Genomic DNA, 27,142 nt, shown 5'->3' on the forward strand with positions numbered 1-27,142 from the left:
GGCTATTTATTAAATTATCCATAAATGTGACAGCTCATTTGTAGGCATGATCAAGTACTGAACATTCCAGGGGTTTTCAGTCAACCATCATCATGTAGGTGCAGAAGAGCTCTGATGACTGAAACAGCTATGAGTTCATTTATATATTCTCACCCATATGCATGTTCATTAAAGGTTGATGATTCACAGATTGTTAAGTCCTGCCCAGTATTGCAACAGTGAGACAAAAATGCATAACAACTACAGATCTCACTGATTTAAATAAGGAAAGTTGTTTTGTTTTTTACCAATTATGTAGCAAGATAGATAGATAGATAGATAGATAGATAGATAGATACTATATTAATCCCCAAAGAGGGAAATTAGTTTGTCCCGACAGCCCACAAGAATACAAAAATAAAATAACCCCATAAATACAATAACCCGATATAGAGATACCTACAGTACCACCCATTACGTACATACATTTACTAAACATAATACAACATACAAAATACACCTATCCATCACTGTTGTTCAGTATCCTAATTCCCGCCGGTATGAATGAACATCGGAACCTCTCAGTCCTGGAACGCAGAGATAGGAGTCTATTGCTACAACCACTCCTCTGAGCTGCCAAAATTCCATGCAATGGATGATGCCTGTTGAGGATACCACGCAACCTATACCTCATCCTCTTCTCGGTTACCTGATTCCAATTTCATCCCCATCACTGAACCACACTTCTTTATCAACTTATACAGCCTGTTTCGATCTCTTTCCAGTATGCTACTACCCCAGCAAACAATGCCGAAGAGGACAGAAGTAGATACGATGGAACGATAAAAAATGTTCAGGAACTCCACACAAACATTAAGTGATTTAAGTCTCCTGAGAAAGCAAAGTCTACCTTTTTTTCTGCTAAGGGCATTGTGAATATGATCGAATGTTTTAAAAATTTATTTTATGTCTCTTTGTGTCTCAAATAGATAAATAAATAGCTCCTGTGTTTTCTGTCCACCTAGGTAAAACGGTGTTGTTTTTTTTCAGGGGCTTTACAATCCTTTTTCATTTTTTCCCCTGATACCGTTGGAAAAAAGACTTGGAATAATAAATTGTGGAGGCACCGTTTTAATAGACTGCAAACAATGTGAGATGTACGCTCCCCATATTATGTTTAGGTGCCTTTAGGGAGTGGTTACATGTGTATTTATATAATTTCTTTTTTCGCTTGGTGGCTGTGAGTATTTCTGACATGGTGGATGAGAGTATAGCCGAGCAGATTAGGACACTTCAGGCAGACAATGATAGGTTGAGGGAGGATGCAACTCGAAGGCTAGTGACTGGACAGGTAAGCCAGTCTGTAGAAGGTCGTTCCTCAGCACAATCTCCTAACACTGGTTTGGGTCATGATAGTCCTTCCACCTCTGGCGGAGTAGTGGAACGTTACGTGTATATGCCCAGGGAGAGGAGGTGTCCCAGGTTCTCTGGGGATATCTCCATAGACAACCTCTTAGTGGAAGATTGGATAGAAGAGGTCCGTCGTTACTTGGTTTTATGTCAGGTCCCTCATTCAGACCAAGCGCTGATAGTCTTTGACTTATTATATTGAGAAGATATAACCGAAGTTAAGTTTAGCCCGATCTCCGAAAGGGACAATATCAATAAGATCTTCAGCAATTTAAGTAGTTGTGCACAATTAGCCATTAGCATTCTAAGTCGGTTCTTCCAGTGGCGATTGCGTGAGGGGGAATTATTGCCTGGTATATACCCATCCCCTTATGTCTCTAATGGAAGCAGTAAAACATCGGCACTGTAACGTTGGTTAGAGGCAGGGGTGACGGAAGTGTAAGTTCTCGAATATTTATTAAAATGAGAACAACAAACCACTAGACAGAAACACAAGACGGGGAACAGGACAAGACGGGACAGGACCGGGGACAGGCATAGGAGGCGGAACCGAGGGGGCCGGACAAGATGGGGTCAAGGGCACAGGACCGGACACCGGGGGAGACTGGGACTATGAGGCCAACAGGCAGAGGATGACGGAGACAGGGACGGGAACAAAGAGGGTGACAATCTGGGGAACAGAGACAGGCACCAGGACCTAGAGGAATCCACCAGATACAGACACAGGAACGGGTACATGGACACAAACTGAAACACACACAGGGACAGGGACCAACAGGAAACCAGGTATGGAACAGGGCAACAAAGTGAGCACAGACAGTTGCAAACGCAGACCGGTACAAGGAACAGCATCAGAACTAGCATCAGGCCCACAGGAAGGCAAGGCAGTCACTGTGGAGACCTGCACATTCTGAGAAGAGTCCGTGGGAGCTGGTGGGACCAGTAGAGTGGGCGGAGGGTCCATTAAAACCGGTAGGTCTGGCTGATGAAGCACGGGGGCCTGTGAGACCAGCCGAGCGGCCAGGTAGAGTGGCAGACGAGCCGAAAGGGCCGGCTGGACGTACTGATGGGCCACAGGGACCGGTGAAACCAGCGGACGGGCCACAGGGACTGGCGGGGTCGGCCAAGGGGGTGCAGGGACCGGTTGCCGGGCAGATGGGACCGGTGGGACCAGCCGACGGGCTGCATGGACCGGAGAGGCCGGCAGACGTGGACCGTGGTTAAAGATGACCCCTGGGGAGTGACGAGGAGGCACTGGGGAGCTTGGGCGACGACGCAACGTCATCGGGAGGCTGGGCTACAGGGCAGGAGTCATTGGGAGGCGTGGCCACCGGGCAGACATCATTGGGAGCATGGCCACCAAGCAGACGGCATCGGGTGCGTGGCCACCGGGCAGACATCATTGGGGGCGTGGCCACTGGGCAGACGTCATTGGGGGGGCAGAGTAGCCGGACTGACATCCTCGTGGGGTGGAGTAGCCGGACTGCTCGGCTGTGGCTGGGCGGCCTGAGCATTGCCGGTAGGCACAGAGGGCGATGTTGGCGGGCTAGTTGGAGAGGCTAACCCCCAGCCCCTTAATCTTACCCACATAGCAGATGGGGTCTGTCAGCTGGGTCCCGAGGGTGTCAAGATCTGGAATGTAACTCCCCCCAAAAAGTATTTTGCGGTGTGCCCCAGGGAGATGTCTTCCATTAATTGGGGAGGCAAACCAAGGAATAACTTCACCAAATCTGAGACGCATGAGGTTAAAAAAATCCCTCTGTTGTCAATGCTTCCTCTCGGTGGGTGGTCAAAATAATGTTCGCCCAGTCCAATGCCTTGCCTTTGAGCAGGGATCTCAAAAATTAAATCAATAAATCAATACGTTATCCGGGGGTGGTGGACAGGTATGCAACCGAATATACCGAAATTTTAAACATTTATGGAGTAAGGCAACAACTCCAGCTTTAAATTATTAGTCTAGATAAAGCGCAGAACCAGAAGGTAACACAGACTCGAAAGCATCCTGAAACATTGGCATCCATCCGCTACACTGTCAACAAACTTGAGTGATCATGTGCAGTGACGGGATGACAGCAGCAGCACCCCATAGTTGGTCAGGCTTATAAGAAAATGCCCTTTCCCCTGCTTTTACCATATTAATTATTGGAACTAACAAGACATTGTAACGTATTGACCAGACAGAGAGGGATCCAACTGCGGAAGTATACCGCTTTTATTCAAATGAGTCACGTTTACAAGAAACGGCACGAGTATCACTAGCGCTAGGTGCAGTAACAACAGCAGTGTTTTCGTAGGATGGTCAGGACGGTCCAGGGTCATAACGGGGGGGCAGAATCCGGGAGGTACAGGAGGGCTAGGCAGGAGGCGAGGTCTGGAGAGAAAGCAAGGGTCAAAGCACAGGTGATCGAACAGGCAATGGAAACGCTTGGTATGCTGCATGGGAATGGCAATACTTTGCGACGAGGAAGTGGTGGGAAGGTGTATATATGTGACTGAAAAGGGGGCGTGGTAATTAGTAGCAAGTGTAGCTGGGAGGGACATATCAGACGGCATTCCTTACAGACATCAGCATCCTGTGATCTTAGTAGGTGTTGGGTTCATAATATGAAATAAGTTCCTGGAGATAATCAGGAGCAAGCCCGTGTAGGTTAATAGGACGATTTAAAAATCGATACAGAATTTAACTGGCAGTTAGGGGTTTTATTTATGATATTTAACTACCCTACCTGCTTGCCTACAACCAAGGATGGCAATGGGCACAGTAGAAGGATTGATGTGCATAAAGTGTAATAAAATATCTGACTCCAAATTATAATTGGTAAGAAACTAAAAAAACTCACATCTCAAATAGATCAGTGGAGGTTCTAGAATATACCTAACCAACTTTATAAATGTTCCTTGCTATAAATGATATCCTGCATTGTCAGAGGTTTATCATAAACATGTGCAGCAGATGGGATACTTTAGAGGCAATTGGTGTTAGCATTGATTTGCCTTTATCTGATACTAATAATGATCTCATCTGGCCCAGCATAGCCATAACCAAAGAAGACCGTGGCTACACAATTAACCAGATTTTGTCAATATCCAACAAATTGTAGCACCCCTTTGCCTACATTACTGGCAAGACTTCTAGAAACAGCTAAATCAACTAAATAATTATGGGGCACCCTGAGTTCTTATCAGTTGTGGTGATAAAACAGCAGTAGTTTTAATCAGATTGGTTATGAGTACTATTACCTCGTAAATGTCTTGTAAATACACTCTTATAATCTTTTACTAAGTAATAAGATCACAATGGAATAATGAATTGCAAAGAAAATGTCTTTACTTTTTACCTAAAAATATATTTCAATGAAATTACAATGGATAAAAAAAATGAAACACTCAACCACACTTCAGTTCTATACCAACGTCACCAGTAAGCATCCTAAGCTATGCCGGCTTTGAATATAAACTAAAATTTCCCTCCAAAAGTACCCTGTTGCAGGCCTGGTCGCCGCTTGGGTGCGTTGAGGCCTGGAAATTAAACACTGGCCGCTTCACTCAATGAGTAAAATAAAAATGTAAGCGGACTCTGTACCTGTCTGTTGCGAATAAAAGAGTGTTCACGGGCTCACTGACCCGTGAAGGAACACCAGACCCTGCAACTCACACAGGAACACATCCGACCACTCCTACAGGAGCCAGTGCAGGGCTGATAAGATTGGATTTTGTAGTTCTAGTTAGAACTCTGGCTAGTGTAGGTACCATGCCTCCACAGACATAAGGGGGGGGGGGGGGGGGTGCTCTCCCTCGCGGCATGCTCTACCTGGCTGCATCAAAGTAGCTACCTAGATACGAATAGCGCGCACACCTTCGAGAACAAAGCGGTAGGCCTATTGGTTCTGCACCCGGGCCCGTGCAACACGTGATCGTCGCAAGAAGTAACTAATTCGCTACTTTTATTTCTTTTACGGAGTTCGCTAAACCCAATCGCTTCAGCTAGCCAACGATTAAGAACTGTTTGAACATTCGCGCGACGGCCGGTGTTACACCAGATTCTGTGACCGTCAAGTTTTGTGACCACAGGGGGCGCTATTTCACAGTTTCTGTTCACAGGCATGAGCGCTTTACGAACGCTACGTAAACTACGCTGATGCGCTTTCTTTTCTCGTTTTGTTGGTGTCCGCGAGCCAAAAGACGACAGATATTTTTGTATTTACATTTTATCGTCTCCTAATTACATAAATGTACTTAAACAAGAATGTTTTGATCATTTTACACAAAAATAGCAAGCTTCATCGTAAGCAAGCCCTGAAAGATTCTGTAATTACGAATGGTAATTCTGCCCCTTTGGATAAAATGTTTAAATATAGAGTAATAAAAAGTTAGAGTTAATTTTTCTTGGTTTTCTGTTATTGTGGAGTCACGGTGGGGTTTCCATGGTAGATGATGAAACTGTGCCAGGTCTTTAAACCATAGTTATTCACAAGAGTCATAATTTAACACGGCTGCCATCAGAATGTGACCCCACTGAATGTCCAGATACTATTGATAATAAAACAACCACATATTTCCAGGAATCTTACCATCCTCTCACCATTGCAGCCAACTTTAAATTTCACGAATGGGATGGAGAGGTGAGCCTTTTAACTGGGGTCACATATTCTGACGGCCGCCATCAGAATGTGTGACCCCACTGAATGTCCAGATACTATTGATAATAAAACAAACACATATTTCCATAAGTCTTACCATTGTCTCACCATTGCAGCCAACAATAAAAATCATGAATGGGATGGAGAGGTGAGCCTTTTAACTGAGGTCACATATTCTGACGGCCACCATCAGAATGTGTGACCCCACTGAATGTCCAGATACTATTGATAATAAAACAAACACATTTCCAGGAGTCTTACCATCCTCTCACTATTGCAGCCAACTTTATATTTCATGAATGGGATGGAGAAGTGAGCCAACTGGGGTCACATATTCTGACGGCCGCCATCAGAATATGTGTCACGTTGAGGACCCCGGCCCCTCCCTTTTGGGCGTGTGTTTACATTGTCCACGTGCATCGTCTGCGTCTGTGGATTCTCGTGGTTGTGGTTATGTCTTGTGATAATCTGTCTCACCTGTGACTCGTCTTGTAATCACGTGGGGCTAATGTGGTTTGTCTATTTAATGTGCGCTCACACAATGTCCTGTGCTCGTCGTTGTCTAGAGTTTACACGTTTCTGTGTGCGTGTTATATGTTCCTCATGCGCTGTATTGCGCAATCATTGTTGAAAATAAAAGTGACGTCAGTGAAAAGGAGGATTCGTGTCTCATCCTTCCGTGCTCCGCCGCGCGTCACAATATGTGACCCCACTGAATCTCTCCAATTGCGGTGTAAAAAATCACAATCGACAAAATACGGCACATTTTTATTTTTTATTTTTTTACATTTACTTTCAACTGGGGTCACCAGTTCTGATGGCCGCCATCAGAATACGTGACCCCACTGGTAAAATTTATTAAATAAACCCACATCTTTCCTGGTGACCTACTATCCCTTCACCTTTTCACCCAGAAAAGGTGTGTTTTTTCACACAGAAAAAACAAGGTTGCACTACCTGGGTAAGACATCTTGCAAATAAGCAAATCCTTTGATCTGGTTCTTATCTGCTTAAGAATCAGACTGATAAATAAACATGTGACTCATTACAGATCCAGTGTGACAACTGCGCAAGGTGGTACCACGTGACCTGTGTGGGAAAGCCTGACATAAAGAAGCACTACAGCTGCCTTGCATGTAAATAATTTTTATAATGTAAATTAAAAATGAGTGTATACATGTAAAATATTTATTTTATACATGTAATATATTTATATATTTTTTCTTTTGGGCATTTATTTAAATATTTTTGGTTAAACTTGTAACAATTTCTTTTGGAGTTACTAATTATATTTCTCACATTTCCATTTTGGCCCTTGTTTTGGGCTTGTTCATTATTGCCATATAAGTAAGTAAACTTGTATTTTATATGAAGATTGAGTTGTGTATTTTGATACCTCCTTACCAATGTCTTTACATTGTAGTAGTTCAATAGTATCTGGAGATTCGATCGAACGGCCACCACAGCTTCCCCTGGACGGAGCGACGCGATCCAGCGGAACCTTCTTCACCAGGGCTCTCAAGTTTTGAATTCATTTCAGAGTGTGAGAGTCGGTGGCGAACGTAAGTTGTTGTTTGTTGCGTGTGAGTTTTTTTTACTTTGTTGGACGGCTCTTGTGATTTGACCGACAGTTTACATAATTAGGAGTTTGGATTTAGGTATAATAAATCCTGGCCCCTCTTCCCTTGATGACTCTGGCGTTACATAAGATAAATGGACGTCTATTAAAAGTCTTTTGTTCAGAAAGTTTTGTTTATGCTGTTGTTTCCTTCCATTATCTGTATACTGGGATACAGCATCTGTAATTCAACACAAAGTACATTTTCCATAACATGTTTTTTTTTATTAGATAATGCAGGCCAATATCACCTCAATCAGGGCCAAAGTGGGCCTCTTGTTCAGCCCGGGAGTTTCATACCCAAATCCGTTCAATATGTTCAATATACACATATAAATAAATATATACATTTGTATTTTTGAAAACCTGTCATACATAGAAATATCTATCTATCTATCTATCTAAAATAACATGGGTTTTGTTTCCCCAAAAAGTATTTTCTTAATCCTCATAAAAATCTCCTGCAATTTCAATCCATATATAATAGGATTTATTAAAGGAGGAACAACTACAATTTCAACTGAAAGTATCATAATTATAATCTGTGGCATGTTTGCTTCTAATCTGCTATTGATAACTTCGAAACATGATGTGACACTGAAACTGATAAAAATTAAAAGATGTGGTAAGCAGGTCTGTAGAGCTTTTCCTCTGAAATCTTTGGAATTCTTCAAACAGACAGCAAGTATTCTTACATAAGAGAACAATATAAAGATGACTGGTGGAAATACAGCAACAACTAAAACAAACAGTCCATATAAATTGTAAGCAGATATGTCTCCACAACTTAATTTAACTATTGAATAATTACTGCAGTATATTCTGTTCAATTTGAATTTACACAGATGAAGTTGGTATGTTAGAATAGCTGTTAAACAATTCTCACAGGAAGGCAAAAACCAACATAAAAACAAAACCTTTTTGACAGTGGACATTTTTACAAGAGTTGCATACTGTAAAGGTTTACATATGGACACGTATCTGTCAAAGGCCATAGCAGATAACAGTGTAAACTCTGACATACCAAATGTATAAATGCAAAAAGCCTGCAACATACAGGCATGGTAAGAAATCACTTGTTGTTCAGAGAGTAAATCACTAAGTAATTTAGGATAAAAAGCTATTGTTCCAAAAAGAGAATTGAAAAGCAAGGCAGCAATGAATATATACATAGGCTCATGGAGTCTTTTGTTTGTGAATATAACATATATAACAACAATATTAAAGAGAAGTATGATTACATAAACTGCAAGGTTACTTATAAAGTAAACATATCTGTACTTCTCCAATTCTACATGGCCCTCCAGAGTTAAGTATGTAGCATTAGTAAAGTAATCCATGGCTATTATGCATAAATCCTTAAATGTGACAGCTAATTTGTAGACATGATCAAGTACTGAACATTCCTGGGATTTTCAGTCAAGCATCATCATGTAGGTGCAGAAGAGCTCTGATGAGCGAAACAGCTATGAGTTCATTTATATATTCTCACCCATATGCATGTTCATTAAAGCTTGATGTTTTGTTAAAGCAGATTGTTAAGGCCTGCCCAGTATTGCAACAGTGAGACACAAAAGCAAAACAACTACAGATCTCACTGATTTAAATCAGGAAAGTGATGTTTTGTCTTTTTACCAATTATGTAACAATATTAATAGATAGATAGATACATACTTTATTAATCCCCAAAGAGGGAAATTTGTTTGTCCGACAGCACACAAGAATACAAAATTACAATAACACCATAAATACAATAACCCAATATAGAGATACCTACAGTCACACACCAATTACGTACATACATTTACCAAACATAATACAACATACAAAATACAGTGGGGAAAATAAGTATTTAGTCAGTCACCAATTGTGCAAGTTCTCCCACTTAAAAAGATGAGAGAGGCCTGTAATTGACATCATAGGTAGACCTCAACTATGAGAGACAAAATGTGAAAAAAATTGAGAAAATCATTTTGTCTGACTTTTAAAGAATTTATTTGCAAATAATGGTGGAAAATAAGTATTTGGTCACCTGGCTGTCACAGACCTGTAAATTCTTTTTTAAGAGGCTCCTCTTTCCCCCACTCATTACCTGTGTTAATGGTACCTGTTTGAAGTTGTTAACAGTATAAAAGACACCTGCCCACAACCTCAAACAGTCACACTCCAAACTCCACTATGGTGAAGACGAAAGAGCTGTCGGAGGACACCAGAAACCAAATTGTAGACCTGCACCAGGCTGGGAAGACTGAATCTGCAATAGGCAAGCAGCTTGGTGTGAAGAAATCTACTGTGGGAGCAATAATCAGAAAATGGAAGACCTACAAGATCACTACTAATCTCCCTCAATCTGGGGCTCCACGCAAGATCTCAGCCCGTGGGGTCAAAATGATCACAAGAACGGTGAGGAAAAATCCCAGAACCACAAGGGGGGATCTAGTGAATGACCTGTAGAAAGCTGGGACCAACATTACAAAGGCTACCATCAGCAACACACTACGACGCCAGGGACTCAGATCTTGCAGTGCCAGACGTGTCCCCCTGCTTAAGCCAGTCCATATCCAGGCACGTCTGAAGTTTGCTAGAGAGCATTTGGATGTTCCAGAAGAGTATTGGGAGAATGTCATATGGTCAGATGAAACCAAAGTAGAACTATTTGGTAAAAACACAACTCGTCGTGTTTGGAGGACAGTGAATGCTGAGTTGCATCCAAAGAACACCATACCAACTGTCAAGCATGGGGGTGGCAACATCATGCTTTGGGGCTGTTTCTCTGCAAAGGAACCAGGACGACTGGTCCGTGTAAATGAAAGAATGAATGGGGCCATGTATTGTGAGATTTTGGGTGCAAACCTCCTTCATCAGCAAGGGCAATGAAGATGAAACGTGGCTGGGTCTTTCAGCATGACAATGATCCCAAGCACACTGCCAGGGCAACAAAGGAGTGGCTTCGTAAGAAACATTTCAAAGTCCTGGAGTGGCCTAGCCAGTCTCCCGATCTCAACCCCATCGAAAACCTTTGGAGGGAGTTAAAAGTCCGTGTTGCCTGCCGACAGCCCCAAAACATCACTGCTCTAGAGGAGATCTGCATGGAGGAATGGGCCAACATACCAGCAACAGTGTGTGCCAACCTTGTGAAGACTTACAGAAAACGTTTGACCTCTGTCATTGCCAACAGAGGATATAAAACAAAGTATTGAGATGAACTTTTGTTATTGACCAAATACTTATTTTCCACCATTATTTGCAAATAAATTCTTTAAAAGTCAGACAAAATGATTTTCTCAAATTTTTTTTCACATTTTGTCTCTCATAGTTGAGGTCTACCTATGATGTCAATTACCGGCCTATCTCATCTTTTTTAAGTGGGAGAACTTGCACAATTGGTGACTGACTAAATACTTATTTTCCCCACTGTACACCTATCCATCACTGTTCTTTAGGGGTGTGATGAGATCTTGTGTCACAAGATCTCACGAGATGTAACTCAGTGATATTTCTCGTCGCATTAAAAATCTGTCTCGTGGGATTTGTGATCCAGCAAGCAGCCAGAATGATGTCGGAAAATACAGGTATTACTATTGAAAATGCCCTCGCCACTTTCAAATCGTTTGTTTGGCAGCATTTTGGGTACCCAGCAGAAATGATAAATGGCAAGAGAGTGACTGATAAGACATGGACCATATGCAAACATTGTATAAAAATAATGCCGTACACCGCGGTTAATAGGAGCACGAGACATTTACAGCACCACCACAGCTCAGTACTCAAATCAACATATCTCACTTGGAACAGAGGTAGCAGGGACAGAAAGGCACACTTTGGCAAGTTGAGACAGCAAAGGATATCAGGAGCAGTGTGGGGATGCTAACATGCTAATATTCCTAAAAATGAACATGGCAGTGTAGTTGCAGCAAATTCAGTGACATACTTGGTCAGGCTCTGTTTGCACTATTTGCACTCTGCATTGACAGAGAAGAACTTTTTGTTTTGCACATAATATTGTTTGAGCTTGAAAAAAAGATAATTTTTTATTTTATTTTATTTTATCTTTTATGAAATTTATAAAATTTCAATTTGTAGAGGAAGAAGTTTATTAAAAGTTCATGCTTAAGTCATGCATGTTAAGAATTATAATAAAACACTTCAAAATGCATGTGTAACTCAGTTAAATAAAAGTCAGTTGTCCAGTCATATAATTTGTCATTTTAGTTTTCTTAAAATCTCATCTCGTTCTCGTGAACCCAATATCGTGTCTTGTCTCGTCTCATGAGCTGAGTGTATCGTCACACCCCTACTGTTGTTCAGTATCCTAATTCCCGCCGGTATGAATGAATGTCGGAACATCTCAGTCCTGCAATGCAGAGATAGGAGTCTATTGCTATGACCACTCCTCTGAGCTGCCAAAACTCCATGCAATGGATGATGCCTGTTGTTGACGATGCCACGCAATCTACACCTCATCCTCTTCTCAGTTACCCAATTCCATCCCCATCACTGAACCACACTTTATCACCTTATCCAGCCTGTTTCGATCTCTTTCCAGCATGCCACTACCCCAGCAAACAACGCCGAAGAGGACAGAACTAGATACGACGGAATGATAAAAAATGTTCAGGAACTCCACACAAACATTAAATGATGTAAAGTTTACCTTTTTTGTAAGCTGCCATTGTTTGCACCGACCAATCCAATTTATTGTCCAGATGTACCCCTAGATACTTAAACAACTGTACAGTTTCGATGTTCCGGCCCCAATTCTCACAGGCAGATGAGGATGTTTCCCTCTCTGGAAATCCACAATAATTTCCTTAGTCTTCAGTATGTTAAGAAGGAGGCCTTTCCTCTTACTCCAGTCAGTGAAGGCAGCAACCACATCTCACCCCCCCCCCAATACATGTTACTATCGCTACATTGTCTGAATATTTGTGAACATGGCTGTAACGCGGCTCGCGCCACGGAGCGAGGAGACGGACACAAATGCTGAGATGAGCGAGATTTAATGAAGGGAATACCAAATTCAGGGTCAAACAGGAATGCATTGGTCAAAGCCGAAAGGGAGTCCGAACGAGAAACACGGGACTAGGCACTGAACAATATACTTAAACAAAACACGGGCAGAACGCAGAACAAACGAAAAAACCAGGTACAAACACAGAGCGACAGGGCAGCGAACACAAGCACTTACGGACAACAGGATGACTGGCATGAACAGAGAAACACGAAAGCATGGGTTACAGGAACACGATCAACAGAATGAACAAACTGGAATGACAAAACCATGGATACCAGACTGGGGAATGACGGGACTTAAATATGACATAATGACATATTATGACACAATGACATAAAACGAGGGGCAGGTGACGGTAATAACAAGGGGCATGGTAATAAACAAGGAATCACGAAGACAAACGAGCGGGGCGGGATAAACAGGCACGGAAACACAGACACAAGGGAACCCGGAGTGACAGCCAAGGGAGGGAGCGAGGCCATACGTGACAATGGCACAGTTCAGACGCATGCTTAAAATCATCAGTGTATAAACTGAAGAGGAAGGGTGACAATACCGTACACTGAGGAGCCCCTATATTAATCACCACCCTCCCAAAACAGCACTCTCCCAACCTAACATGCTGTGGACATTCCGACAGATAGTTAAAAATCCATGTACACACCCTGTCACATTACAGCCCCTGACCTCTCCCTTTTGGGCATGTGTTTACGTTGTCTACGTCTAGTCGTCTGCATCTGTGGATCTCCGTGGGTGCGGTAGTGTCTGAGTGTTCATCAGTCTCACTTGTGGCCTGTCTCATGAACACTTGGGGCTCATGTGGTTTGTCTATTTAATGTACATTCGTGCAGTGTCCCATGCTCGTCTTTGTCTGAGTCATACATGTGTATAAGTGTGATTGTTTTACGTGCATGCGCTTATTTGTGACTAAAATAAAAGTAACGTTAGTGCATTCAAGGCTGAACTTGTGCCTCATCCTTCTCCTAGCACCTAGCGTTACACACCCTAGAATGCATCCCTATCTCTCCCAGCTGTTCCTTAAGAATCTTGGGCCTAATTGTGTTAAAAGCACTTGTGAAGTCAAAAAACATAAGCCTCATATATCCACCTGGCCCTTCCAAATATGAGAGTATTTTGTGGGCCATGAATACTACTTGTCACGTATGGCTACGCCCCCCTCTACCCGCTGTCAATCCAATGTCTCTGTTCCTCGTGGTTCTGTTGTTCCATGCCCCTAGCCCCGCCTTGCTTGTCTGTTGCCCCGGTTTCTGTCTGTCTACCACGCCCAGGGCCGGCCCTTCCATTAGGCGACATAGGCAAATGCTAGGGGCGCCGGCTGTCCAGGGGGGCGCTCGCGTGCATGCAGTTTTTTTTTTTTTTTTTTTTTTAACAAATGAACAATTAATACATTTGAAAACAAGCAAAGTCCACATAATCATATTTTCATTGTTTAATAATATTATTCAAATTAATAATTCTTATAATAACAACACAGGACACCTATCACCCGCGCGCCAACCCGCCCTCCCCCGCGCGCTCCGCGCACCTCGTTACTGTTTCTCTGTACACCGCAGAGTGAGTGACATCTCCCTGTAAAGACGTCAAAAAGGCAGAAGTCTTCTGGTGCCCAGGGTAGAAAAATGAGAAAAGTGGAGGAGGAAAGGCGGCAAAAAACAGGTAATATAATGGTAATATGTGGTGAATTAACACTATACCATTGGCGATTCGTCAGGGACTTCAACGCCTTCTCTAAAGGTTAATTGATCTTAAAAAGGATGCTTTATCAATAATTTGTATTTTTCCTATAAATCGGCTTTCAAATCCACTTTTTGTACTTGTGCTGGAAAAAAAACCTCAGCGGTGAAATAAAAAATCAACCAATCAGAATATTTCACACCATTTTTTCTAGGTAAAAGAGAGAAAGGCCCTTTTACATTGAGAGCTTTTATTATAGATTGGCAGTTTTATCAACCAATCATGGAGTGATTTTTGTTTCAATAGTTCCACAAAAGCAAAAGTAAATCCAAGAGCAGAAAGTATATGTTATGAATGCAAAACAGAAAAAAATATATCAAAAGTATATATTTTTTATATAATTGGTTATTTGAAACTTATTTTCATTTGCATTTTGACAAGTTTTTGGTTCCATTGTTTTAGTTTTTTTGGATTTTCCCAGTAAGGTCTTTTGCTTCTGGAATCTCTCTTTGCTTCTGACTTTTGGAACACATTTCACGTGTGGGAGGGTCTTAGATGAAGGCGTTCCTCAGCAATCTCCATTGGTCACTGATTCCGGACTGACACAGAGCACTGAGACCGCCTCTGGGACCAAGCCACGCCCACCCCACCAGCTTCCCAGCGTTTTCAAACATGGCGGAATGCGGGGGTTCTGTTTCACAGTAGCATGTAAACTGAGTTTTACCATAAAAGTTTATTCAAAGGTTATAATTAATTGCTAAATGGTCTGTAGATATTGCAAATGTACACTGTATAATAACTACATTAAGCATGGCGGTTAATATTTAGCACACTTCACCAGCGCGAGCTTTTAAAAATTTTTGTGAACTGGATGCAGGCATGAAAATCTGTCACCTTGTTTTCATATTTTGCGGTAAAACAAACTCTTATGAAAAATAGGTAGATAGATAGTTAACGGTAAAATAAGAAACAATTTTTTTTTGTAGTTCTAACTGGTGAACCCTGGTATTTTTTACACTCATTTTCGCCGCTGATGTTATTTATTGTTTACGGATCTGGCTCCATACATTGACAAGACACGTCAATATTTTTCAGCGCGATATTATCATAGGCGGCATGGTTGTGTGGTGGTTAGCACTGTCGCCTCACAGCAAGGTGGTCTGTGTTCGATTCTCGGTCTGGGCTGCTCTGTGTGGAGTTTGCATGTTCTCCCTGTGCCTGCGTGGGTTTCCTCCAGGTACTCCGGTTTCCTCCCACAGTCCAACGACATGCGTGTTAGGTTGATTGATCACTCTAAATTGCCCGTAGGTGTGAGTGCGTGCGTGTGTTGGCCTTGCGGTGGACTGGCGACCTGCCCATGGTGTACCCTGCCTTCGCCCGGAGATGCTGAGATTGGCTCCAGCCCCCCCGTGACCCCGACTAGCGGGATTAAGCGGTTCAGATAATGGATGGATGGATGGATATTATCATGAGAGAAGATGACAGGGAAGAGCATGTTTAAAGCTAGCCTTTAAATTATTTGGATCCAGGCTTTTTCGTCACCCTTGGGGTCTGGCTGGGTGTGGTGGACCCATTGCAATTTTTGTTAAAATAATCAGCAGATTTAGCCCAATTGCAAGTAAAATAAACAATACGTATGTTAAATTAGTTTGCTCTCTTATTTATTTATTAGTTACTTTTTTATTAAAATGTAACACAATAAGGAAATGAATCATAAATCATGCTGGCTGACAGGCTGGTGCTAACAGAGCTGGCTGCTAACAGAGCTGGCTGCTGCTCATCCTCCTTTTCATTATCCGAGATTCTGACACAGTTCCAATCTTTAAATCTAGACTTAAGACTCACCTATTTAATCAAGCCTTCAGCTAATATTCCCCTTGTAAGGTGTAGGGGCTTGGGGGCCCCCAGACGTTGAGATTTCTGGTGATCTGAGATGTTGATGCTGTCATCCAGCTGTGTCATGGCATCACTCTATTTGTGACAATGACTTGACTGGAAAGTAATGTCTCAGTGAGCACTCATGCCTGTGGTCACCTCTGAACCCCTCCCTTTAGTTATGTTGCTATAGATTAGCCTGCCGGAGCCACATGCTCATCACTGGCACGTGAGCTATGTACATTTAAATCAATGGTGGTTTAAATTCATGTCCACTCAGTCTGTATTTCTATCTTCTTGCATGCCTCCACCCAAGACGATTGGATACAGGCACCTGCAGGCACCTGGGGGATGGTCTGGCTTGCTGGTGGATGTGCTGATGCCGGGGTTGGATGAGCCGTTGCCACCAGGGGTCGTGCTGATGCTGGCCAGCCTGAGGCCCACCGCCTGCACCGAGAGGACTGAGGCTGCTTGGCCGGGGAACAGGAGCCTTGACTGTTGCTGTAGAACTTTGAAACCACCCTGTGACCACAGACTTGTGGTAATGGGCCGCCCAATGGAGGATGGGTTCCCTTTTGAGTCTTGGTCCTCCCGAGGTTTCTTTCTAATCCCCATCCTATAGAGAGTTTTTCCTCGCCACTGTCGCCTTTGGCTTGCTCATTAGGGATCTGGACCCATACGATTGTAAAGCTGCTTTGTGACAATGTGTGTTGTGAAAAGCGCTATATAAATAAATTTGACTTTGACTTTGACCCTCCGGTCACAAGACCAGTTCCCTAACCACCAGGCCATGACTGCAAACGTAGCCTATTTTAATTATTTTATTATTATCTTCTTAAATTCTTTTATCTTTTAATCATTTTATCTTTTATTTTTATATTGTAATCATTTTAATTTCTATTTGATTTCCTTTAAAATCTTGTTTTAAATTTTTATGTATTATGGGCAACACCTTGCCAAGTTGATAGACCTCGGGTCGTAATAATCTTCTTTCTTTTCTTGTGTAAAGCACTTTGAATTGCCAGTGTGTATGAAAGACGCTATATAAATAAACTTGCCTTACCTTGCCTTGCCTCATTGTTTGGTCTGGGAATCTTGCCAGTTCAGAGACTGCTGTTTTAGTCTTTGTGGAATTGTGGCTGAGAAACAACATTCCAGACAGTGCCATTTAGCTAGCGGGGCTTCAGAGCGGATAGGAGTGCGGCCCTGTCCCGCAAGACCCGCGGTGGAGGCATGTGTGTTTACATCAATACGGAATGGTGCAACAACGCTGTGACTGTCGCTAGACACTGCTCTCCGCTAGTGGAGTTCCTGATAGTCAAATGTAGACCTTTTTTGGCACAAGAACTCTCCGCCGTGCTGATAGTCGCTGTGTACATACCACCTAGCGCTAGTGCTAATGCTAAGGATGTTTTGTCTGCAAAACAAACATCCACACGGACTATTCATTATCGCCAGAGATTTCAACCATGCAAATCTCAAGTCAGTCCTTCCTAAATTTCATCAACATGTGGACTTTGCAACAAGAGGAGCAAACGCAGTGGATCTTGTTTATACAAACATCCCCAGCGCGTACCGGGCGGGGCCCCGCCCCCACCTCGCATTCTCGAATCACATGTCTGTGTGGCTCACCCCAGCCTACAGACCGCTCATCTGATGCTTCAGACCAGTTCAGAAGCAGGTGAGAACCTGGCCGGCTGGAGCCATTGCTGTCCTTCAGGACTGTTTTGAGCGCACTGCATGGGACATGCTCAAGGAGGCTGCAACTGACCGCGACACAGTTAACCTGGAGGAGTACACAGCATCAGTCACTGGCTACATCGGCAAGTGCATTGATGATGTTACTGTCTCCAGGACCATCACCACAAGCCCAAACCAGAAGCCGTGGATGACTGCTTAGGTACGTGCACTGCTAAGGACCTGCAACTCAGCCTTCAGAGCGGGTTAAAAGGTGGCCCTGAGGAAAGCAAGGGCCAAACTGTCACCAGCCATCAGAGAGGCAAAGCGCGCACATGCCCAGAGAATCCACAGCCACTTCAAAGACACTGGTGACACACGGCTCATGTGGCAGGGCAGTCACCAACTACAAGACAACACCACAGTCCTGTGATTGTGATGCCTCCCTCCCCGATGCCCTGAATGACTTCTATGCATGGTTCGAGGCATAAAACAACACGTCGGCAAGGAAGACCACGCCCAAGCCAGACGAGCAGGTGTTGTGTCTTTCTGCAGTGGATGTGAGGAGAACTCTGCGCAATCAATCCACGCAAAGCTGCAGGACCAGACCACATCCCTGGCAGAGTGCTCAGGGAATGTGCAGAACAACTGACGGATGTTCTCACGAACATCTTCAACATCTCCCGGTCCAATACGGCCAGACTCTGCAACAGTTTCTTCCCACAAGCCATCAGACTCCTCAACGCCAGACATTAAACTAATGGACTTCTCCTCCATAAATACACACACTCACCCACACACACCCAACCCAACTTATCCCTGACAATGTCAAGGCACTTGCACTACACACACTACTTCACTGCAACAGGGACCCCCTTTGTATATATACTGTGTATTGAACACGGCACAATTTGCACTAACCAAACCTACCTCTTACACTTCTCTGTCTAGTAAAGTCTGTTTGCACTCTGTATATTGTACTGTCTGTATTGTGTTGTACGGTCTGTCCGTTGCATTTATGTTCTGTCTGTGTTTTATGTTGCACCATGGTCCTGGAGGAACGTTGTTTCATTTCACTGTGTACTCTGTATGTAGTTGAAATGACAATTGACTTGACTTGAAGTGAGGGATGAGGCTGTTGTTCTTTAGGAGCAGGTGGTGATGAAACCCTGGTCTCAACTTGAGTAGGGGAGGATCCTTCAGGTGTGGGGCACATGGCTTCAACATCTCTCCCAATCTGAGACATCACCTCTTTCAGAACCTTACCATAGTATTTGCCAATCAGTCTATCAAGTTCCTTGAGCTCATCTAAATATGTCTTTGTAACAGTACTCCCAACCTTAGTAGTGTATATGCTGCTAAGTGCCTTAACTTCATAAACATTGGCAGAGTCACCAAAGTTGGTGCATATATATATGGTAAGTGAGGCTCTAAACCTTCTAAGGCGGTACCATTAGAATACTCAACGATCAGGTTGTGGTAGAACTCGGACATCGAATCATCAACAAAAAGCATCCTTTCAATTTTTCCATATTCTTACAAAGTCAATCACCTGTTCATCTTGTTCAGCTACCTGGGTTATCCCATTGGTGATCAACACATTTGGAATTTTGATACCAGACTTTTGTATAAAATCCATAGCAATCTTTCTTTGACACGGATGCTCAACTCAAAAGGTTCCTGGCTGGCTTGCCACTTCTGTAACCCACATCAGCAATGATGTGAACCACAGTGTAATAGTATGTACAAACTAGTAATAAGATCTCGGCCAGGAATTCTTACAACACTGGGAAAATATTCAGATCTGTAATAAACAGTGATGTCAGTAACGCGTTACTCTAATCTTACCACTTTTTTCGGTAACGAGTAATATAACATGCTACTATTTCCCCAGCAGGCATTTCAACGTTGAATCGACGTTGAATCAACGTCGAAAGTGATGGTTGAATCAACGTTGGATTTTGTGTCGATTTTGAAAGGTGAATCAACGTTGATATGCCAACGTCGTTTCAACGTCATACATTCAACCTTGAATAAACCATAAAATTCACGTTTATGATGCTCAAAATTGCATGGGAGAGAGGATAAAAACAACTGTATGCCATAATGAAAAAAGAACAATTTTATTTTTTTTTAGTATTTCATTTTACTCGGAGTACCACCACACAATCTCAGTCATGGCCTCAAGTCTGGGACTCGAACCCAGGACCCTCCGGTCTCAAGACCAGTTCCCTAACCGCCAGGCCACGACTACTCTGCAATTGGTCGTTGCGAAGTTTTGTTTCTGCCTCAAAACATTTAAAACTGTTTAATTGCCTGATGTTGTCTTCCTGGTTAATACCTGCCTGTTTTTGACGACGTTTTTGGACGAATTAATTAAAAAAAATTATATTATTATTATTATTATTATTATTATTACTACTACTACTACTACTACTAATAATAATTAATACCTCTTTCAAAACCCTCAGCCAATGCCAAAGTGTTGTTTGTACTTTTTTATTGTATGTGTTTTTTTAACTTGAAATGGTAATACAAAGGCAGGTTGAAGATATTACGTTGATTCACCGTTAATAGTTCAACGTTTGCGCAACCATTTAACATTAAACGTTGATTCACCGTTAATAGTTCAACGTTTGCGCAACCAATTAACATTAAACGTTGATTCACCGTTAATAGTTCAACGTTTGCGCAACCATTTAACATTAAACGTTGATTCAATGTTGTTTCAACGTTGAAACAACAACAGACAGTATTTCAACTATATTTCAACCACATTTCAACGTTGAAGGTCGGTCGTGTGCCAGCTGGGTCCAGTCCAGTAATCAGATTAAAGTTACTTATCCAAGTAATTGTGCGTTACTATTTAAAATTTCCCTAGTAAAAATATATATTTTTGCTTTCTTCTTGGCTCAGTTCTACTTTTGCATCTGACCGTAGCGCTCGACTCTGCATGCTGCGCGTGACCCTGTGAGAGCGCGAGCGCGTTTTACAAGTCATTCTGTGCAGTGTCCTCCCGTAACGATATGTGGTAGTATAAAGAAACACCCCTCAAAAACAGGGGAAGTAACATTTACCTGATGAACTTTAATGTTGCTTTGTGTTTCACGTTTGAAAAGTGCTGGAATTTTGACTAACGTAGCCTAACGTAGTCTGACTGAACAGTTCGCTTGTATTATTTGTACAAATAAGTTTACAAATAATACCGCACAGCTACACAATGTGACGGGCAGGGGTGAGCAACTAAAAGGAAGCGATCACGCCAAGTCTCAGGGAAAAAGGATGGTTTAATAGAAAGTGTGCAAACCAAAACCCGTGCAAAAGATCCAAATTAAGGATATAATAACCAGCAGTCAACTGGTACAAAGACAAGACATATATAGACGAACAAACGACCCTCAGGTGAGACGGATCGCGGGCTCCGCCCACCTGAGGGACGAACACAGCGCCACACCCACAGGACAAGCTGCTGCTGTAGATGGGGGCAACCAGTAGGGGGCCGCCATACCGTGACACACAAACGTATTGTCAGGAGATACTGTAGCGACTACTACTCCTCACGGTGAATTCCCTAACGGACAGACACTTGGCTACTCAAGGAGTATCCCTTTAAGTGACACTGGGGGTGGGCGGGGCCTGCACGCGCCAGGGTTGCATTATCAATAAAGTTTCCCTCCTTGGGATTTTTGGATTAAGCAGTTTCTGCCTTGGTTCGAACCTGCTTCAATACATTGTTACTGTTAAAAATGCACTTCCAATAAAGTGAGTATTGAAAAAAATTATTTTGCTGCTGAATGTAACTATTAAAGTAACTTGTAATCTAACATAGTTACTTTTAAAATCAAGTAATCAGTAACGTAACTAAGTTACTTTTAAAAGGAGTAATCAGTAATCGGATTACTTTTTCAAGGTAACTATGCCATCACTGGCAATAAAGTAAAACGTCCTTTGGGGCCCTTAAAACAGCAAAATTGTTGTAGGTGCAAGAGGTAAGTGTATATCTCCTTGGTTATCTTTCTTTTTGTCTCTCAGAGGTCTGGCTCGCCATCAAGTCCAATCTGAATCACTTCCTGGCCTGTGAATTCTTCCAGGCTCCTCAAAAAACCTGACCAATGAAAATAGTTAGCCTCCTTTTTTCCAGTCACTTGACTCCAAACTGTTAAATATCCTTATCTTGATGAAAGACAAAGCTCTCTCTAGCTTTCTTCCTCGTGGAACGGAAAAAAAACCTGCAGTAAAAACCAGAAAAAATTGCACCTGATTGACTCCTCCAAGCCAAGGGCTAAACATGACCTAAGTGGTTCTGATTGGTGGTTGAGATTGGACATGTGAACTGAGACTATGTGAACTGAGGAACTGACTTAAACTGTAATCTAATTTTTATTTATTTATTTGGAAAACTGCAGATGAAACCAAATAGAATAAAATAAAAATAAATATCCTTATTTTATTAGAGGTGTCAATTCCAGGTTCAGAGATTAAAAGTCCTCACCTGGATTTTGCTCAGACTTGCTGGATTGTGTTGATGCCACTAATTTTACCTGGATTGCTCATTAGAAAATCTAACAAGCTTGAGCAATATCCTGGTCAGGACTTTGAATCTCTGAACCTGGAATTGACACCACTACTTATTATCTAATCTTGTCACGTCCAACTCTGCCCTCATCCCTTGTCCCATCTTGTCTCCCCGTTTCCATAGTTCCCTCTGTCTGTCACACCCCTGCCCTCCGTGTTCTCACCTGTGTCTCGTTTCACTTCCCTGTTTCTGTGTAATTAGTTTCCCCTGCCCAGTCTATTGTTGTTGGTCGTTGATTGTAAGTACCCTCATGTTGCCTTGTTTCCGTCCACCTCCTATTCTCTCTCCGATTAGTTTGTGTCCCCCTTCTGTATCTTGTAGCCTATGCCTCGCCCCTTGATTCCCTCCGTGCCTTTTCTCCGTTCTTAACTAAAGTAGTCTGTTTACCCTTGTTTATGTTTCCCTTTCAGTTTCAGTTACCTCCCGTTTATTATCTGTGATTCTCCTAGTAGTGTTTATAATGTTTAGGTTCTAGCTTAACAGTTGTTGCCCTTGTCACTTCCTTGTCCTTTTGTGTTCAGTGAGTTTAAATGTGTAGTTGTATAGTTATTCTCTTTAGTTATCTTCCCCCATTTATCTATCGTGTTGGCTCCTGTGTGTTTCCCGTTTATAGCGCTTCCCTGTTGCTGTGTCTTCCCTCGTTGTGTATTAAAATACTAATTCTAATTGCACTATCCTGTGTTTGCGTCATGCCTTCCCGTCGAAAACGTTACAAATCTACATCATCATGTCAGTATGGAAAAGACTCTCTGAAGAATGTTTCTAGTACCTTGTTGAATATATGCCATGAAGGATTAAGGCAGTTCTGGAGGCAAACGGGGTCTGACCTGGTACTAGCAAGGTGTCCCATGAGTGTATAAACACGGATGTTGCACTTCCTCATTGCAAAGTATTGCCGAATCATGTTGTGTACCAAGCATTGTTCTAATCATGTTGGTCTCCCACATTCTGACCTCTGCTTCCCAGCCATCGTTCCCAGTCTAGCCCTTGTGTAACTCAAAGACTCTGCTTCTCAGGGCTGACCCTGGACTGCACAGACCACTTTCTCTCCTTGCCCCTCTCTTCTGTCTCTCTTTGTTTGGGTTACGTGGTTCCACCTACCATAAAATAAACGTCCTGTTCTTCTGCAATTGGAACCGCTTGTGTATCGTTTCTCTTACAACAATACATATTTATTAATTTAGCCACACATTGTATGTAGTAGAGACTACATTGATAGCAAGAGATTAGACAGTACTCACATGTACCTTTGCCATTTGGAGTGTAATTTGTTAACATTGCAAAACAGAAAAACAGACCTGGATCCCACATAGACATATTCCCCTTCATAAGTGAAAGTCAACGTTCATCTGATTCATCAGTTCAGGAGACATTTACCAAAAAGTATAATAAGAAATATGAATGACAGGTTATGGCAAAAGCAAAAATATTAATGCAAAAAATGCAAAAAAAATTTTGCTAATAATTCAGAAGAATCAGTAATTTAGTAACATTTAATAATTGCTTTTATTAGGTACACAAGTGACTGGAACAATAAATTTTGATAATTTCAGTTCTCAGTTCTGATCTGAGAACTGTAATAAAGTGACTGAGTAAAACTCTAATCAAAAGTTCTCCACGTGTTCTGAGCTTGCCTCTGACTCTCTCCCTCCCTCTTCCTCCGCATGTCATTTAGATAATTTGCAATGGCTTTATTAAACTTATTATTATACTTGGTCACACACAAACATGATTAATCTCCTAAATGACAGGATTTATTAAAGATTTATCAGTGGTACTTCTGAAAATCTAATAATATGTAATTCAACACATGGTCCATTTACAATACAGATAAGTATAAGTATAATACAGGCCAATATCAACTCATTACAACTATATGTCAAAACATTTATACAATATACACATATAAATAAATATACACATTTGTATTTTTGAAAACCAGTCTTATACACATATATAGAAATGTCTTTCTAAAATTACATTGGTGATTCCCCCACAATTGTTTTCTTAATCCTCATAAAAATCTCCTGCAGTTTCAGTCCATATATAATAGGATTTATTATAGGAGGAATAAGTATATTTTCAACTGAAATTATCATAAGCATAATCTGTGATGTGTTTCCTTCTAATCTGCTATTGATAACTTCAAAACATGATGTGACACTGAAACTGATAAAAATTAAAAGATGTGGTAAGCAGGTTTGTAGAGCTTTTCCTCTAAAATCTTTGGAATTTTTCAAACAGACAGCAAGTATTCTTATATAAGAGAACACTATAAAGATCACTGGTGGAAATACAGCAACACTTAAAACAAACAGTCCAAATGAATTGTTAGCAGATATGTCTCCACAACTTAATTTAACTATTGAATAATTATTACAGTATATTCTGTTCAATTTGAATTTACACAGATGAAGTTGGTATGTTAGAATTGCTGATATACCATTTTCACAGGAAGGCAAAAACCAACATAAAAATAAAACCTTTTTGACAGTGGACTTTTTTACAAGAGTTGCATACTGTAAAGGTTTACATATGGACACATATCTGTCATAGGCCATAGCAGATAAAAGTGTGAACTCTGACATACCATATGTATAAATGCAAAAAGCCTGCAACATACAGCCATGGTAAGAAATCACTTGTTGTTCAGAGAGTAAATCGCTAAGTAGTTTAGGATAAAAAGCTATTGATCCAAAAAGAGAATTGAAAAGCAAGGCAGCAATGAATATATACATTGGCTCATGGAGTCTTTTGTTTGTGAATATAACATATATAACAACAGTATTACATAAAATTATGAATACATAAACTGCAAGAGTACTTATAAAGTAAACATATCTATACTTCTCCAATTCTACATGGCCCTCCAGAATTAAGTATGTAACATTAGTAAAGAAATCCATTGCTTCTTATTAAATTATCCATAAATCTGTAACGATTTATTTGTAGGTAGGATCAAGTGCTGGACATACCAGTGAATTTCAATCAAGAATCATCATATAGGTGCAGAAGAGCGCTGTTGAGCAAAACAGCTATGAGTTCAATTATATATAGTATTCTCACCCACATGCAGGTTAATTAAAAGTTGATGATTGACAGATTGTTAAGTCCTGCCCACTATTGCAATAGTGACACAAAAAATGCATAAGGACTACAGATCTCACTGATTTTAATTAGGAAAGTGATGTTTTGGTTTTTGTTTTTACCAATTATGTAACTATTGTAATTATGTTATTTGGATTGTACATGGTATTCACCCTGACTAGCATGGCTGCTGTCATGACATTGAAATGTTTGGGGTTCTGACGCCACCCTGGTGTCTTCTAGTAAAAAATCCATTATTAAGCCTACCTTCAACTGATGGAACTTTCTGTGATGTCATTTCTAGCTCGAGAAGAAGTTCGTTTTTTCAGTTAATTTAAACCTTCACAAAGTGAAGAGGTGCTCACCCTTATAAGCCGTTCTTGCCCTTGAGAAGGCTTTGCTTGTAAGTGGATATTGTTTATAGTTTTATGTAAAATGACCAATTCATGCCTTTATGAGTCTATATTGTTTGTGTATAGATAGAATGCCTGACGATTTTCGGCAAGTCATGTAGAGCTAACTAGTATGTTCGTTTCTGTATGTAATTCGTATGCTAACTTCAACTTCAACTTCATTTATTTATAAAGCACTTTAAATCAAAGCTATTGGCCAAAGTGCTGTACACAACTAAAAACAAGATTTAAAAACAAGAAACAAAACAAATCATGTGTATACACATACAGCACAAAGACACACACACACAAAGAACAGTCATTAAAACAATAAAACAAAATAAGAACAAAATAAGAGCCAACATCTCAGACTGAGTTAAAAGCCAAAGAGAATAAATGTGTTTTAAGAGAGGATTTAAAAGCAGAGAGTGATTCGGCCTGCCTGATGTACAGGGGAAGATCGTTCCACAGTTTTGGGGCGGCGACTGAAAAGGCACGATCACCTCTCAGCTTCCTCTTTGTTTTTGGGACAGCCAATAATGACAGAGCGGCAGATCTGAGTGAGCGTGAGGGGATGTATGGGTGGAGCAGGTCAGACAAATAAGGAGGGGCGAGGCCGTGAAGACATTTAAAACAAAATAGCAGAATTTTAAAATCGATCCTAAAATGAACTGGGAGCCAGTGAAGTGAGGCTAAAATCGGCGTAATATGGTCCCGTTTTTTAACGCCAACTAAAAGACGAGCAGCAGCATTTTGGACCAACTGTAATCGGGTAAGTAATGTCTTGTCCACTCCCACATAAAGTGCATTGCAGTAGTCTAAACGAGCTGTAATAAATGCATGGATTAAAATCTCAAAGTGATGCACAGAAAGAAATGGCTTCACTTTGGCCAATTGTCTTAAATGATAAAAGCTCGTCTTGACAACTGATTTAATATGTGCATCAAGTTTAAGATCAGTGTCCAATTTTACACCCAGGTCAGTTGCCGTCAGTGTGAGATGTTGACTTAAAGGACCCAGATCAACGTTAATTTTGGAGGTGTTACTAGGCCCAAACAACACGACCTCAGTCTTATCATCATTTAGGTGCAAAAAATTTGCGGACAGCCATACCCTGATATCCTCAATACACTTTAAAAGATGGTTTGCAGAATATGCATTTTCCTGCTTCAGAGA

General features: G+C 41.6%; 2 protein-coding genes across 2 annotated transcripts; both read right to left on the reverse strand.

Moving 5' to 3' along the window:
• Positions 1–8,051: 8,051 nt before the first annotated feature.
• On the reverse strand, positions 8,052–9,014 carry LOC143516184 (olfactory receptor 51E1-like). Its single transcript, XM_077007759.1, has one exon. It carries the CDS (start codon positions 8,988–8,990, stop codon positions 8,052–8,054), a length of 939 nt encoding a protein of 312 aa, XP_076863874.1. The 5' UTR covers positions 8,991–9,014.
• Positions 9,015–24,463: 15,449 nt separating this feature from the next.
• LOC143516158 (olfactory receptor 6N2-like) lies at positions 24,464–25,393 on the reverse strand. Its single transcript, XM_077007744.1, has one exon. The coding sequence runs from the start codon at positions 25,391–25,393 to the stop codon at positions 24,464–24,466; it is 930 nt and encodes a 309-aa protein (XP_076863859.1).
• Positions 25,394–27,142: the final 1,749 nt, after the last annotated feature.

This window comes from Brachyhypopomus gauderio, chromosome 6 (assembly GCF_052324685.1).
Source record: "Brachyhypopomus gauderio isolate BG-103 chromosome 6, BGAUD_0.2, whole genome shotgun sequence".
Taxonomy (NCBI): Eukaryota; Metazoa; Chordata; class Actinopteri; order Gymnotiformes; family Hypopomidae; genus Brachyhypopomus; species Brachyhypopomus gauderio.